Source organism: Mobula birostris, chromosome 4 (assembly GCF_030028105.1).
Source record: "Mobula birostris isolate sMobBir1 chromosome 4, sMobBir1.hap1, whole genome shotgun sequence".
NCBI lineage: Eukaryota > Metazoa > Chordata > Chondrichthyes > Myliobatiformes > Myliobatidae > Mobula > Mobula birostris.
In genome coordinates, this window is record NC_092373.1 from 193125347 (window position 1) to 193137959 (window position 12613).

Consider the following 12613-nt stretch of genomic DNA (forward strand, 5'->3'; position numbering starts at 1 on the left):
TCTAGTGTAGTTTTGTGTTGTTTCATGTAGCACCATGGTCCTGGAGGAACACTATTTCGTTTTTACTGCGGACTGTACCAGCAGTTTATGGTCGAAATGACAATAAAAAGCGACTTGACTTGACTTGATATAAAGTCCTCTCTGGTCCTCCTCCATCCAAAATGCCTTCTGAAGAACCAATGTGTTTAAAATCCAGCTGCTGACTTTGATCGTTGTTTCGTGTTTCTCCGGACAATTCTAATTTATGCCTTTTTTCCCTACTAAGTGAATGCAAACAAAAAAAATGTGGTCTGATGAGAAAACATGGTCTTGGAAACATAGTTACGAGCACATAATCTTCAGTTAAAAAAAGATCACAGACATGCAGAGGGGGGCAGATGGAGATTTCGGTGTTTCTCAAAATGGTTTTAGATTTATTTTTGGCCACAATCTCAGAACAGAAGTGGACTGGCTCCTCAAGCTAAGTTTTCTTCCTTTAAAAAAAAATTCTTCAGGATCGACAAATGAGGCTTCTCAGTGTCAAATGCAGGTGCCTGGCTGTGCAGGAGAAAGGTGTTTCCTATTTCGCATTGCTCCAGATTTTTCTTTGTGATCCATGGACTTCTGCTGTGAAATGTCTACTAATGCACTGGCTACAGCAAGACCTATTGAAAGGATACATCAAAACAAAACATTAGTACATCGAAAACACAGACATGGATAGTGATGATAACATGAGGAGGTCTATTAAGTGCTCACAAGTGAGTAATTCCATGCCTAGTTCCCTCATCCATATTTTAAGATCTGTCCCCTAGTGAGGAATAAGAATGAGGTCCAGCAGTTCCAACTGGAGAGAATATTTAAGGAGAGGTTAGAGACGACAATAATTATGAGGATAGGTTGAGTAAGCTAGGGCTTTCCTATTTGGAGCGAAGGAGAGTGAGAGGTGACTTTATAGAGATGTACAAGATGTTAAGAGGCATAGGTGAGTGAATAGACAAAGGCTTTTTCCCCCTGGGGTGGAAATGGCTCATACGAGGGAGCATAATTTTAAGGTGATTGGAGGAAAGTATAGGTGGAATGTCAGACGCAAGTTCTTTTTCTATACAGTTTATGGACCATCCTGCAGGGTGGTAGTAGAGGCAGATACATTAGGGGCATTGAACACCTAGATAGGCACATGGATGACACACAAATGAAAGGCTCTGTAGGAGAGAGACTAGAGTAAGTAAAAAGGTCACACAACATTGTGGGACGAAGGGCCTGTACTGTGATCTAATGTTCCAAGTTCCACCTTTAATCACACACAGGACCATCCTCAGTTCCCTGGGTGGATATGACACATACAGTTACAAGGAAAAAAGAGGATGTTGGCATGAGTAGATTTTCAGTCGAATGAATAAACAGAAATATTGTACATGGAGGGTTAGTTGTTCACATTCTCTACAAAGATGACTATGATCATATAAAAAAGGTAAAGCAATAAAATAAAATTTATGACCTTAATTTTCAAAGTGACCTCTGCTGGATGTGTAATTGACACATCCTGTATCTCATTTCAACTAACAGTTAACAACATTTGACTTGTTTCTCGGAAATGGAGACACTGTAATCCTCTTCACGGCTTTAAGTCAATGCCTAACATCCTGCTCCTGAAAAGCCCAGAAGTGAAGATATACTCCAGAAGATACACCCAGTGTTTTATATGGATTAGGAAATAACTTTGTTGCTTTTGAAACTGATCCCTTTTATCAGTAAAGCCAATAATTCCAAATGTTTAAAATAACACAATTTAACCCAGCATATTCGAAAATGGAATGATTTGGATATAATGACATGGAGTACACAGAACAAGACTGGTGAGGAAGAAGCAGCAATAATTATGTGTGGCTACACCCAGATGCTAGTTTAAATGTTTTGACAGATTTTGGATCTTAGTATTCCAGATTGGAACTCTGGGATGGTGGAAGAAGGCTGGTACCAATGTTTCAGTCAGTATCAGAACACAATGTCACAGAACAGCCTTAAGCCAGGTTTCATAGAGGCAACAACAAAGAAGGTGCTGCAGGAACTCAGTGGGTCAGGCAGGATCTCTGGATGGAAATGGATAATTAACATTTCAGAACAAGATCCTTTATCTGGATTGGAAGACAGAAGGGAAATGAAGTGGAGGAAAGAGGTGGAGCAAGAGCCACCCCCACTTCATTATACTGGCTATTTCCTCTCTATCTCTCAGTCCAGATGAAAGGTCCTGACCTGAAATCTTGATTGTCTTTTCCCTCCACAGAATATGCTTGACCCACTGAGTTCCTCCAGTATCGCTTGTTACTCCAGATTCCAGCAGCTGCAATCTCCTACGTCTCCAGAGCAAAGAAAGAAAAAAATTCTGACTGTTCTTTTCTAAAACAGACTACTAAATACTAGAAAGATAATGAAGAAAGAACAATTTAGACATTAGTGCAAAAAGTGGATATTATCTCACAATGCATGTAGCAGAGCTTTCAAGATGAACATGCCTTCAGTCCAGATTAGGCTTTCCCTTATTATTTTAAGAAAATGAATTTATGCAAATGATGGATGAAACAGTTAAAAAATATAATAAACTACAACATCATTAGGCTGAAGGCAAACCAGAAAAGGTTAGTGTAGAGTTAAAGATAAAGGTACTGAAATGTAAAATGCTGAAATTGAGAGAGTTTAAAAGGGGTCTGTTCTAAAGCAACTTGACAATGAATTAGCAAATACTAACAGATCAGAGATGGGAAATCTGTAAATAGGTCACCCTTGGGATCAAAAGGCACCAAGACTGGAAGAAATTTTATCATGCAAAGGTATCAAAGGATAGCAAAAACAGTGTTGAGATACAGGGAAAATAATAGGAAATAAATTATAATTTTTGTCTTTAAAATGTGTCTTCATTTCCAAGCTAATGAAATAATCATAAATCATTTATCCTACATCCTAGTCAAAATTATCACACAAAATACACAATAGTTTTATATTATTAAAAGTGACACATCATGCAGTTATACCAAAATTTAACTTCAGCAACATTTGGCAAATGGCAGAAATAAATGCATAACATACACTCAGTGGCCACATTATTGAGTACACCTGCAATTAATGCAGTTATCTAATCAGTCATCATGTGGCAGCAACTCAATGTATATCACATGCAAACATGGTCAAGAGTTTCAGTTCTTGTTCAGACCAAAACATCAGAATGGGGACAAAAATGTGATCTAATTGACTTTGATCATGGAATGATTGTTCTGCTAGTCAGGATGGTTTGAGTATCTCAAAAACTGCTGATCTCCTAGCATTTTCAAACATAACATTCTCTAGAGTTTACAAAGAACGGTGTGAAAATCAAAAAAAAAATTCTGCGAGCAGCGGTTTTGTGGGCAAAAACACTTTGAGAGATGTCAAGAGGGGAGCAGCCAGATGGTGCAAGCTGACAGGAAGGTGAAAGTAACTCAAATAATCACGTTACAACAGTAGTGTGCGGAAGAGCATCTCTGAAAGCACAACATGGTGAACCTTTAAGTGGATGAGAAGTTTAAGAAGACAACACTGGGTTCCACTCCTGTACCTAATAAAGAAGCCACTGAGTGTATATTCAGGAGCTAAAGTTCACTGCAAACTAAGCAGAGTATTATCACTAACCTGACTGTCCAGGTGGTGGGATTCCTCCCAGTCCTCTTGGTAGCCGTACAAATATTGACAGGATAGCTGCCTTATTGCCAAAGCATGGCTCTAATGCTATGGGTTTTGGGATACTCTGTAAGAGAAACAGAAATAGTTTACTTCACAGAAGACCACTTTCAACCTGTAGTGGGGACAAAAGTATTAAGTTAAATGGAAACAATTCCATCTTCATGCAGTTGACATATTCTAAAACAGATTATTTTCAAAAGGAATCACGACAAAGATGAACTTTATTTGTCACATGTACATAGAAGCATATAGTGAAATGTTGGGGGCAAGTGTGACTATACCTATAACAAAAATGTATTATGCTCACAGTTTACGAATCCTAACCCGCATGTGTCTGGAATGAGGGTACAAACTGGAGCACCCAGAGGAAACCCACACAGTCACGGGAAAAACATACGATATACGAGCAGAGGAATGGAACCCAGGTTGCTGGTGCTGTGGAGTGCTATGCTAACTGTTAAGCAACTTCTATTACAAATAAAAGTAACGTACAATATCATTTAATTTAGCAAGAATATTCTACTTGGAGAAAGCTGTAGTTATTGTGGAAATCCATGAAAATACAAATGTGTGAATAAAACTAAGATAGTAATCTTGGTGAAATATCATTCCTGATTACCTGGTTAATACCGATCTGTCTCAGCGGTTTCACTTATGCAGGTGGGCTGGTGGGATGATTGATTTATACTCATAATCACTAAACTAAGTGATATCAAGGTGGGAATTTAGTCACATGTATGCAGTCCAAGATGTATGTTAATACTTCCCTTGGTGGCAAGGAATCTGCAGTGAATACCATGGAAGCAGGTGGAAATCAGTTCCTTACTGGAATTGGTTCTACAAATGAAGATAAAGACCTGTCTAAAGATTAGTTTCATTTGTCACATGTATATTGAAACATATAGTGAAATGTACCGTTTGTCATCATGATGTACTGGGCGCAGCCCACAAGTGTCGCCATGCTTCTAGCTCACTAACCCTAATGTAAGTCTTTGGAATGTGGGAGGAAAGTGCAGCACCGGCAGTCAAAAAAATTCCTTACAGACTGCAGTGGGAATCGAATCCTGATCAGTGATTGGTGGTTGGTGGTGATGTAAGGCGATTGTGCTAACCACTAACATTAAGTACTTTGTCCAGCTGACATGGTCATCTTATGCGATTTGATGATTGTCAACAGGACATAATGAAAAACTATGTTCTGCACCCCCATGCACACATATTTCCAATGTGCAGTCATTACACTGTGATAAAGAACTGGAACCACTCAGTCAAGAGCTGCTGATGAATTATATGGTCAAAGTTATCATTTCCAGGACAGCATGCTAGATATTTACTCTGGTTTGGTGTCAACATCCACAGCGATGAGCAAATCTTCGATCTGTTGTGATCAACAGTCTTTGTTCAAGCAGGAAGCTCCCTTTGAATCCTTCAAATTAACATTATCCACTACAGACTTCTATTTAGAATGATTTTCTAAACAACCATTTAAAACTTAAAATTCACATTGTAAGTAATCTGATTTTAGATCATTTGGGTGATGGATGAAATTAAATAATGAATCGATTAATTATTTTAAACACACACATCTCAGTCATTGTAATTAAAATCTAATTTGCTGCTACAACAGTCTAATGTAGCTGAAGCTACCTAGTATTATAAACTCAGCTACGTATTGTAAAAAAAAGAAAACAAATACTGTAAACTGTATAAAACTGCTATTAACCAGTTAGAGGAGAAGGCAGACTACAAATCATGGTATTTTTTTTTCATTAACAGAGTGAAACTCTATCAAAAGTTACATGCTTACTCTGAAGTATAATCAGTTTTCCAAATTATACTGACTAACATCTAAATAAAAGAGATGCTTAACACTTACCACCAAATGCAGTCAACAACCAGAGCTCATTCTGTGTAACATCAAAAGGCAGTGCTTTGCTGACCATACAGCTGCCTTTTGCTAGTTATTCCCCCTTCCCTGCAGCGTACATCTACTGCTTATTAAGCAACAGTGATCGTATGCTCCCCAGTCAATCATACACCAAACTCAAAACGCTTGTAGGAGGGATGTGCTTTCAGTGAAGAGAGGGTACAGAAAAAATCCACCAGAATGGTGTCTAGATTGGAGGGCTTTAGTTATGAGAGATTGGACAGGGTGTGTGCCCTGAAATGAAGGAGGCTGAAGGGTGATTAGTAAAGATATACAAGATTAAGAGTCAGATAGGGTAGGTAGTCAAAATATTTCTCTCACGGTAAGAATATCAAAATCAAGAGAACACAAATTTAAGGTTGAGAGGAAGGAGTTTTAAAAAGAATCCTAGGTTGGGTTTGGTTGCATAGAAAGTGCAGGAACAACAACTGAGGTGGTGGAGTCAGATGATATTTATAAGGAATTTAATCCACGACCTGGGTGTGGGGGTAGAAGGGTGGGTTGGCAAGTTTGCAGACGACACAAAGGTTGGTGGTGAAGTGGCAGATGGAGTTCAACCCGGAGAAGTGTGAGGTGGTACACTTTGGAAGGACAAACTCCAAGGCAGAGTACAAAGTAAATGGCAGGATACTTGGTAGTGTGGAGGAGCAGAGGGATCTGGGGGTACATGTCCACAGATCCCTGAAAGTTGCCTCACAGGTAGATAGGGTAGTTAAGAAAGCTTATAGGATGTTAGCTTTCATAAGTCGAGGGATAGAGTTTAAGAGTCGCGATGTAATGATGCAGCTCTACAAAACTTTGGTTAGGCCTCACTTGGAGTACTGTGTCCAGTTCTGGTCACCTCACTATAGGAAGGATGTGGAAGCATTGGAAAGGGTACAGAGGAGATTTACCAGGATGCTGCCTGGTTTAGAGAGTATGCATTATGATCAGAGATTAAGGGAGCTAGGGCTTTACTCTTTGGAGAGGAGGAGGATGAGAGGAGACATGATAGAGGTGTACAAGATATTAAGAGGAATAGGTAGAGTGGGTAGCCAGCACCTCTTCCCCAGGGCACCACTGCTCAATACAAGAGGACATGGCTTTAAGGTAAGGGGTGGGAAGTTCAAGGGGGATATGAGAGGAAGGTTTTTAACTCAGAGAGTGGTTGGTGCGTGGAATGCACTGCCTGAGTCAGTGGTGGAGGCAGATACACTAGTGAAGTTTAAAAGACTACTAGACAGGTATATGGAGGAATTTAAGGTGGGGGGTTATATGGGAGGCAGGGTTTGAGGGTCAGTACAACATTGTGGGCTGAAGGTCCTGTACTGTACTATTCTATGTTCTAACTTAGACAGACAGATAAATAGGCAAGGCATAGGCATAGCAGGAGAGTTAAAATGCAGGCAGATGCACTTATCACAGATGGGCATGGACAAGGTGGATGACTCTGCAAATGAATCACAGTCTTACGTGGAAAAACTCAGAACTCCTGGCAGCTTGGAAATGAACAGGTGAAAGGACAGCTATTGCATCTCCTACTGTGGCACGGGAAACGCTGCCCAACAGGATGTGGTAGTCAAGGGGCAGTACAATGGACCAGGTCAGGGATAATAAAATAGACCTGGTACAATAAAACACACAAAATGCAGGACGAACTCAGCAGGCCAGGCAGCATCTATAGGAAAATAGTATAGTTTTGGGCTGAAACCTTTTCCATAGATGCTGCTTCCTAGCCTGCTGAGATCCTCTAGTATTTTGTGTGTGTTGCTTGGATTTCCAGCATCTACAGATTGTCTCCTGTTTGTGCCTGGTAGTCAAAGACATTACAATGGACCTGGAAGTCAGAGACAGTACAAAGAACCTGGTGGTCAGGGTGAGATGGGGTGATAGGCAGCTGGAGGAGGGATGAGTGAAAACAGTGACAGAGGCTGGGAGGCGGTAGGTGAATTGAGGTGAGGTGATAGGCAGATTGAGGAGGGATATGTAGAAATAGTGACAGGTAGGGAAGTGATAGGTGGGCATATCAAATGACTGCAGATAACAGAGGAAGAGGAGACTTTTATTTTACTTATAGATTGAGAACAGATCGATTATAATTGCACAATGCAGCAAAACATTTCTAACTTTCCACAGAATATGCAAATACAGCATCACTTTTCAAAATGAAAGCAGAACTCTGGATACCTGTATATAACTATTTATTCATAATAAGTACCATAATTATTCTCAGAGAAAATTGTTTAATTATAGACTGGCAGCATAGGTTTTGCTGACAAATTTAACTGAACTCTGAGGAAATAATAGAATTTATTAATAAAGAAAATTAAGTATATGTAGATTTTTGACGACTGCCTAATAATGGACATCATGTAGGAATTGTAAAATTATGACATGCAGAAAAGAAAGCAACACTTGAGTTGGCTGAGGAATAGTATTGCCAGCAAATGGATGACCTTTTTGGACAAAGGGCTGTCAGAGGTTACAGCGGGACATCAATAGGATGCAAAACTGGGCTGAGAAGTGGCAGATGGAGTTTAACCCAGATAAGCATAAGGTGGTTCATTTTGGTAGGTCAAGTATGATGGCAGAATTTAGTATTAATGGTAAGACACTTGGCAGTGTGGAGGAACAGAGGGATCTTGGGGTCTGGGTCCATAGGACACTAAAAGCTGCTGTGCAGGTTGACTCTGAAGGCATACAGTCCATTGGCTTTCATCAATCGTGGGACTGAGTTTAGAGCCGAGAGGTAATGTTACAGCTATATAGGACTCTGATCAGGCCCCACTTGGAGTACTGTGCTCAGTTCTGATCACCTCACTACATGAAGGATGTGGAAACTATAGAAAAGGTGCAGAAGAGATTTACAAGGATGTTGTCTGGATTGGGGAGCATGCCTTATGAGAATAGGTTGGGCTTTTCTCCTTGGAGCAGCGGAGGATGAGAGGTGGCCTGATGGAGGTGTACAAGATGATGAAAGGCATTGATCGTGTGGGTAGTCAGAGCTTTTTCCCAGGGCTGAAATGGCTAACATGAGAAAGCACAGTTTTAAGGTGCTTGGAAGTAGGTACAGAGGAGATGTCAGGGTTAAGTGTTTTTTTTTTCACACAGAGAGTGGAAAGTGCGTGGAATGGGCTGCTGGCAACGGTGGTGGAGGTGGATACGATAGGGTATTTTAAAAGGCTCCTGGATAGGTACATGGAGCTTAGAAAAATAGATGGTAACCCTAAGTAATTTCTAAAGTAAGCACATGTTCAGCACAGCATTGTGGGCCAAAGGGCCTGTATTGTGCTATTGGTTTCCTATGTTTCTAAAGGGATGGGACCTGCATTTTTGCTACTGAATTAATGTTTTAACACTGTTCTCATAATAATTCTGAGATTTTGATCCCTGCTTAAAGACACTGTGGCGAGAAAAAACATAGCTAACTATCCCGTCAAGCCTCATCAGAATTTTGTACTTTTCACCAAGATTCTTTTAAACTTGAGAGCGTAAGCCTGGTCATCTTCATCTGCTCTCATGCAAGAAGCCTGCCATCCTAGGAATCAATCTAGTGAACCCTTGCTGTGCTCTCTCGCTCTCTCGCAAGCACTTCCTATCTATGAAAGGGAGACCAGATAAGTGTATATTCATGATGTGGGCTCAGCAAGGGTACATAATTGAGTAAGAACATACTGATAGTCTTCCTTAGTGGTAGCAGGTTCTGCACATGAACTTTCGTGTTCACTGAGGGCACTAGTTTCCTTTCAAAACCAACACCTTTCAGTTTCTATCCATTTAGAAAATGCTATATCCTGCACATTGTTCTTTTAATACTATATGCCACATTCTGTTTTCTTTTCACTTTTATACTACTTCAATGCACAGTGTGATCTGTCAGAATGACACCAAACAAAATGCTTTGCACCGTATCTCAGTACATGCTACTGTTATAGGAAGGCTGTTATTAATATAGGACATCTCTTATGAAATTGGGAAGAACGTATTGAGGATTTACCAGGATGTTGCCTGGATTTAGGGGCCTAAGCACCAAGGAGAGGTCGTGTAGATTAGGACTTTATTCGCTGGAATGTAGGAGATTGAAGGGGGATCTGATAGCCATGTATAAGATCATGTGGTGGGATTAATAGGGTGAAAGCACAAAGGCTTTCTTTTCCCAGGGAAGGGAAAATAAGAGGGCATTGGTTTAAGATCAGGGTAATTTAAAATAGACATTGGGGCAGCTTGGGATGTTGGGAATGGCAAGGATGGAGGGCTAAGGGAGGGGTGTGGACAGATAGTAGAGAAGTAGTGCTAGGGGCGTGGGTTGGTGTGGGTGCAGACACACCCAGCCTTGAGACACCAAGCAAGGTCACTTGATTCCAAACAATTGGTTTACTGATTATTACAGAATGTCTCTGGTGTTTCTTGTTCCCTCTCCTCTCCCTTTCCTTTTTCCTAACCATGATTCCCCTCTTCTTGCCTCCTGTTAAATCTCTGTCCACAATAGAGACTCATATCAGAGTCAGGTTTATCAACACTCACGTATGTTATAAAAATTTTTTTTGTGGTAGCAGAACAGCGCGATACATAAAATTACTGCAGTACTGTGCAAAAGCCTTGCGAATCTTGTAGAATTTTCTCTATTTTTGCATAAATATGGCTCAAAATGTGATCAGATCTTTATGAAAGTCCTAAAACTAGATAAAGCAAACCCAATTAAATAATAAATAAATAATACAAAAACCATTATACTTGTTCATTTATTTATTGGAAAAAAGACAAAGACCAACTGGTCTGCCAGGAATTCAGTATCTTGGCCTCCTGAATACAGGGCAGGTTCTCATGGTCAGTCCAAATGACAAAAAGGTTCTTGGCCTCCTACAGCCAGTAATGCCATTCTTCCAAAGGTAACTTAACCACAAGAAGATCCCTATACCCGATGTCATCGTTTCCCTCTGCTGAGGACAGTTGCCTGAAGAAGAATGCACATGGTTGCAGGTTGCTGTCCAAAGGTGATCATTGAGACAAGACAACACCCGCTCCGACGTTTGAGGCGTCCACCTCCACGACGAAGGGAAAGTCTGGGTTAGGAGAAATCTAGATGGGAGCTCTGCAAAGGCAGCGGTCCAGACAAAAGGACCCATGGATTTCTTAGTCAGGGCCATCAGCAGAACTGCCACCAGGTTCCAGAGTGGGACCGACTGGTTCTCCCAAGTGACGCTGGCCTCCTCCTTCCAAAAGGTGACCAATGGCTATTTGGAGGTCGTGAATCTCCGGGCTCTGTATGGAAATATCTTTGTGGTGGATGGTCACAGTGGACAACAGACACTGTTACCCTTGACCTTGTAACCACTGTTACAACATGGCCCTTGACGAAGATGGCTTGGACCCAAATGCTGGAGTATCTGAGGCTGGGATTGAGACATGGTCTCAAATGGGATTGAGAAACGGAGCACAAAACAAGTGATGGATGAAATCACTGGTACGCTTACGATTAAGCATTGAACCTGTGATCAGATGTTCCTTAACTACTCAATTCTTGGCACCCAAAAATAAATTATCAATTAACTTGAACATCCTAGCCTTAAAGAGGCCACACCAGCTATCTATACTCCAGAGAGTTAGAGCATTTAAATCGCAGAATCTGGCATGATGGAAGTATCTCTGTGGTAACACAAAGTCCTTACAAGATGGGTGACCCCAGCTATTATCAGAGTCTGTCTGATGTCAGTGGTCGCATAACTAGGAGTTGTGATATACACCAGCTGCTCATACGACTATCCACCATGGCGGTTTCACGTGACCCTGATAGAGGGGTGGGGGGTGGAGAGAGGGGCTAAGCAAGTGCTAACCCTTGACCAAATGTGACCTGCAAGCTAGTGGAGGGAAGGAGTGCCTTACACCTCCTTAGATAAAGATGTATTTCCATCCTGCCACCCAACATTGAGGCAGTAATAGAATAAAAAATATAGTGGTACAGTTACAGAGAAAATACAGTGCAGGTTGACAAATAAAATGCATCATCCATGATGAGGGAGACTGGAAGATGAAGAGAGAGCCAGCAGTCAGAAGCTCACGGTTGCTCCTGCAGGCTGAGTGCAAGTAGACTGCAAAAGCCATCGCCCAATCAGTGGTTCTTGATTTCCCACTGTGACTCTGTGTGCAGTAGCACTGGATTGCCAGAAGCACAATTGAATCATCTGGTAAGACTGTGTGGGTCCCAGAACAGCATTCAAAGTAAATTTATTATCAAAGTCCATAGTGGCAATTTTATTAGGTATAGGAGTGGAACTCAATTTGGTCTTTGAGAAGACATAGTATATGGAATAAGGTGGATGAACTCGTGGCGCAATTAGAGATTGGTCGGTAAGACATTGTGGGCATTACTGAGCTGTGACTGAAAGACGGTCATAGTTGGGAGCTAAATATCAAAGGATATACTTTGTATCAAAAGGACAGGTAGATAGGCATGTGCGGTGGTGTGGCTCTGTAGGTAAGAGAACGAATTACATCTTTAGAAAGAGGTTGAACCTTTGTGGGTGGAGTTAAGAAACTCCAAGGGTAAAAAAAAACATTATGGATAACATATATAGGCCTCCAAATAGCAACCAAGATACAGGGTTGAGATTGGCATGTAATAAGGGTAATGTGACAATTGTAATGGAGAACTTCAATATTCAAGACATTGGGAAAACCAAGTTGGTGTCGGATCGCAAGAGAGGGAACTTGTTAAATGCCCTGGCCTTTTAGAGCAGCTTCTGCTTGAGCCTACTTGGGGAAAAGCCACCTTAGATTGGGTGTTGTATAATAACCTAAATTTTATTAGTCAGATTAACATAAAGGAACCCTTAGGAGACAAGTGATCATAATATGATTGAATTCACACTGCAATTTGAGAGGGAGAAGCAAAAGTCACATGTATTAATATCGCAATTGAATAAAGGGAATTATGGAGGCATGAGAGGGGAGCTTGCTCAGGTAAATTGGACGGAGATACTGGCAGGGATGACAACAGAACAGAGATGGCTG

The 12613-nt window shown here is 41.0% G+C and overlaps 1 protein-coding gene across 1 annotated transcript in view; it reads right to left on the reverse strand.

Annotated features, from left to right (window-relative positions):
- Positions 1–384: 384 nt before the first annotated feature.
- Positions 385–12613, reverse strand: part of atrn (attractin) — a 408487-nt gene continuing 396258 nt past the window's right edge. Inside the window, exons 28-29 of the mRNA XM_072256711.1 lie at positions 3646–3760; positions 385–644 (exon numbers count right to left, since the gene is read on the reverse strand). Coding sequence (XP_072112812.1) covers positions 520–644; positions 3646–3760 — 240 coding nt within the window. The 3' untranslated portion in view covers positions 385–519. The remainder of the gene's footprint in view (positions 645–3645; positions 3761–12613) is intronic.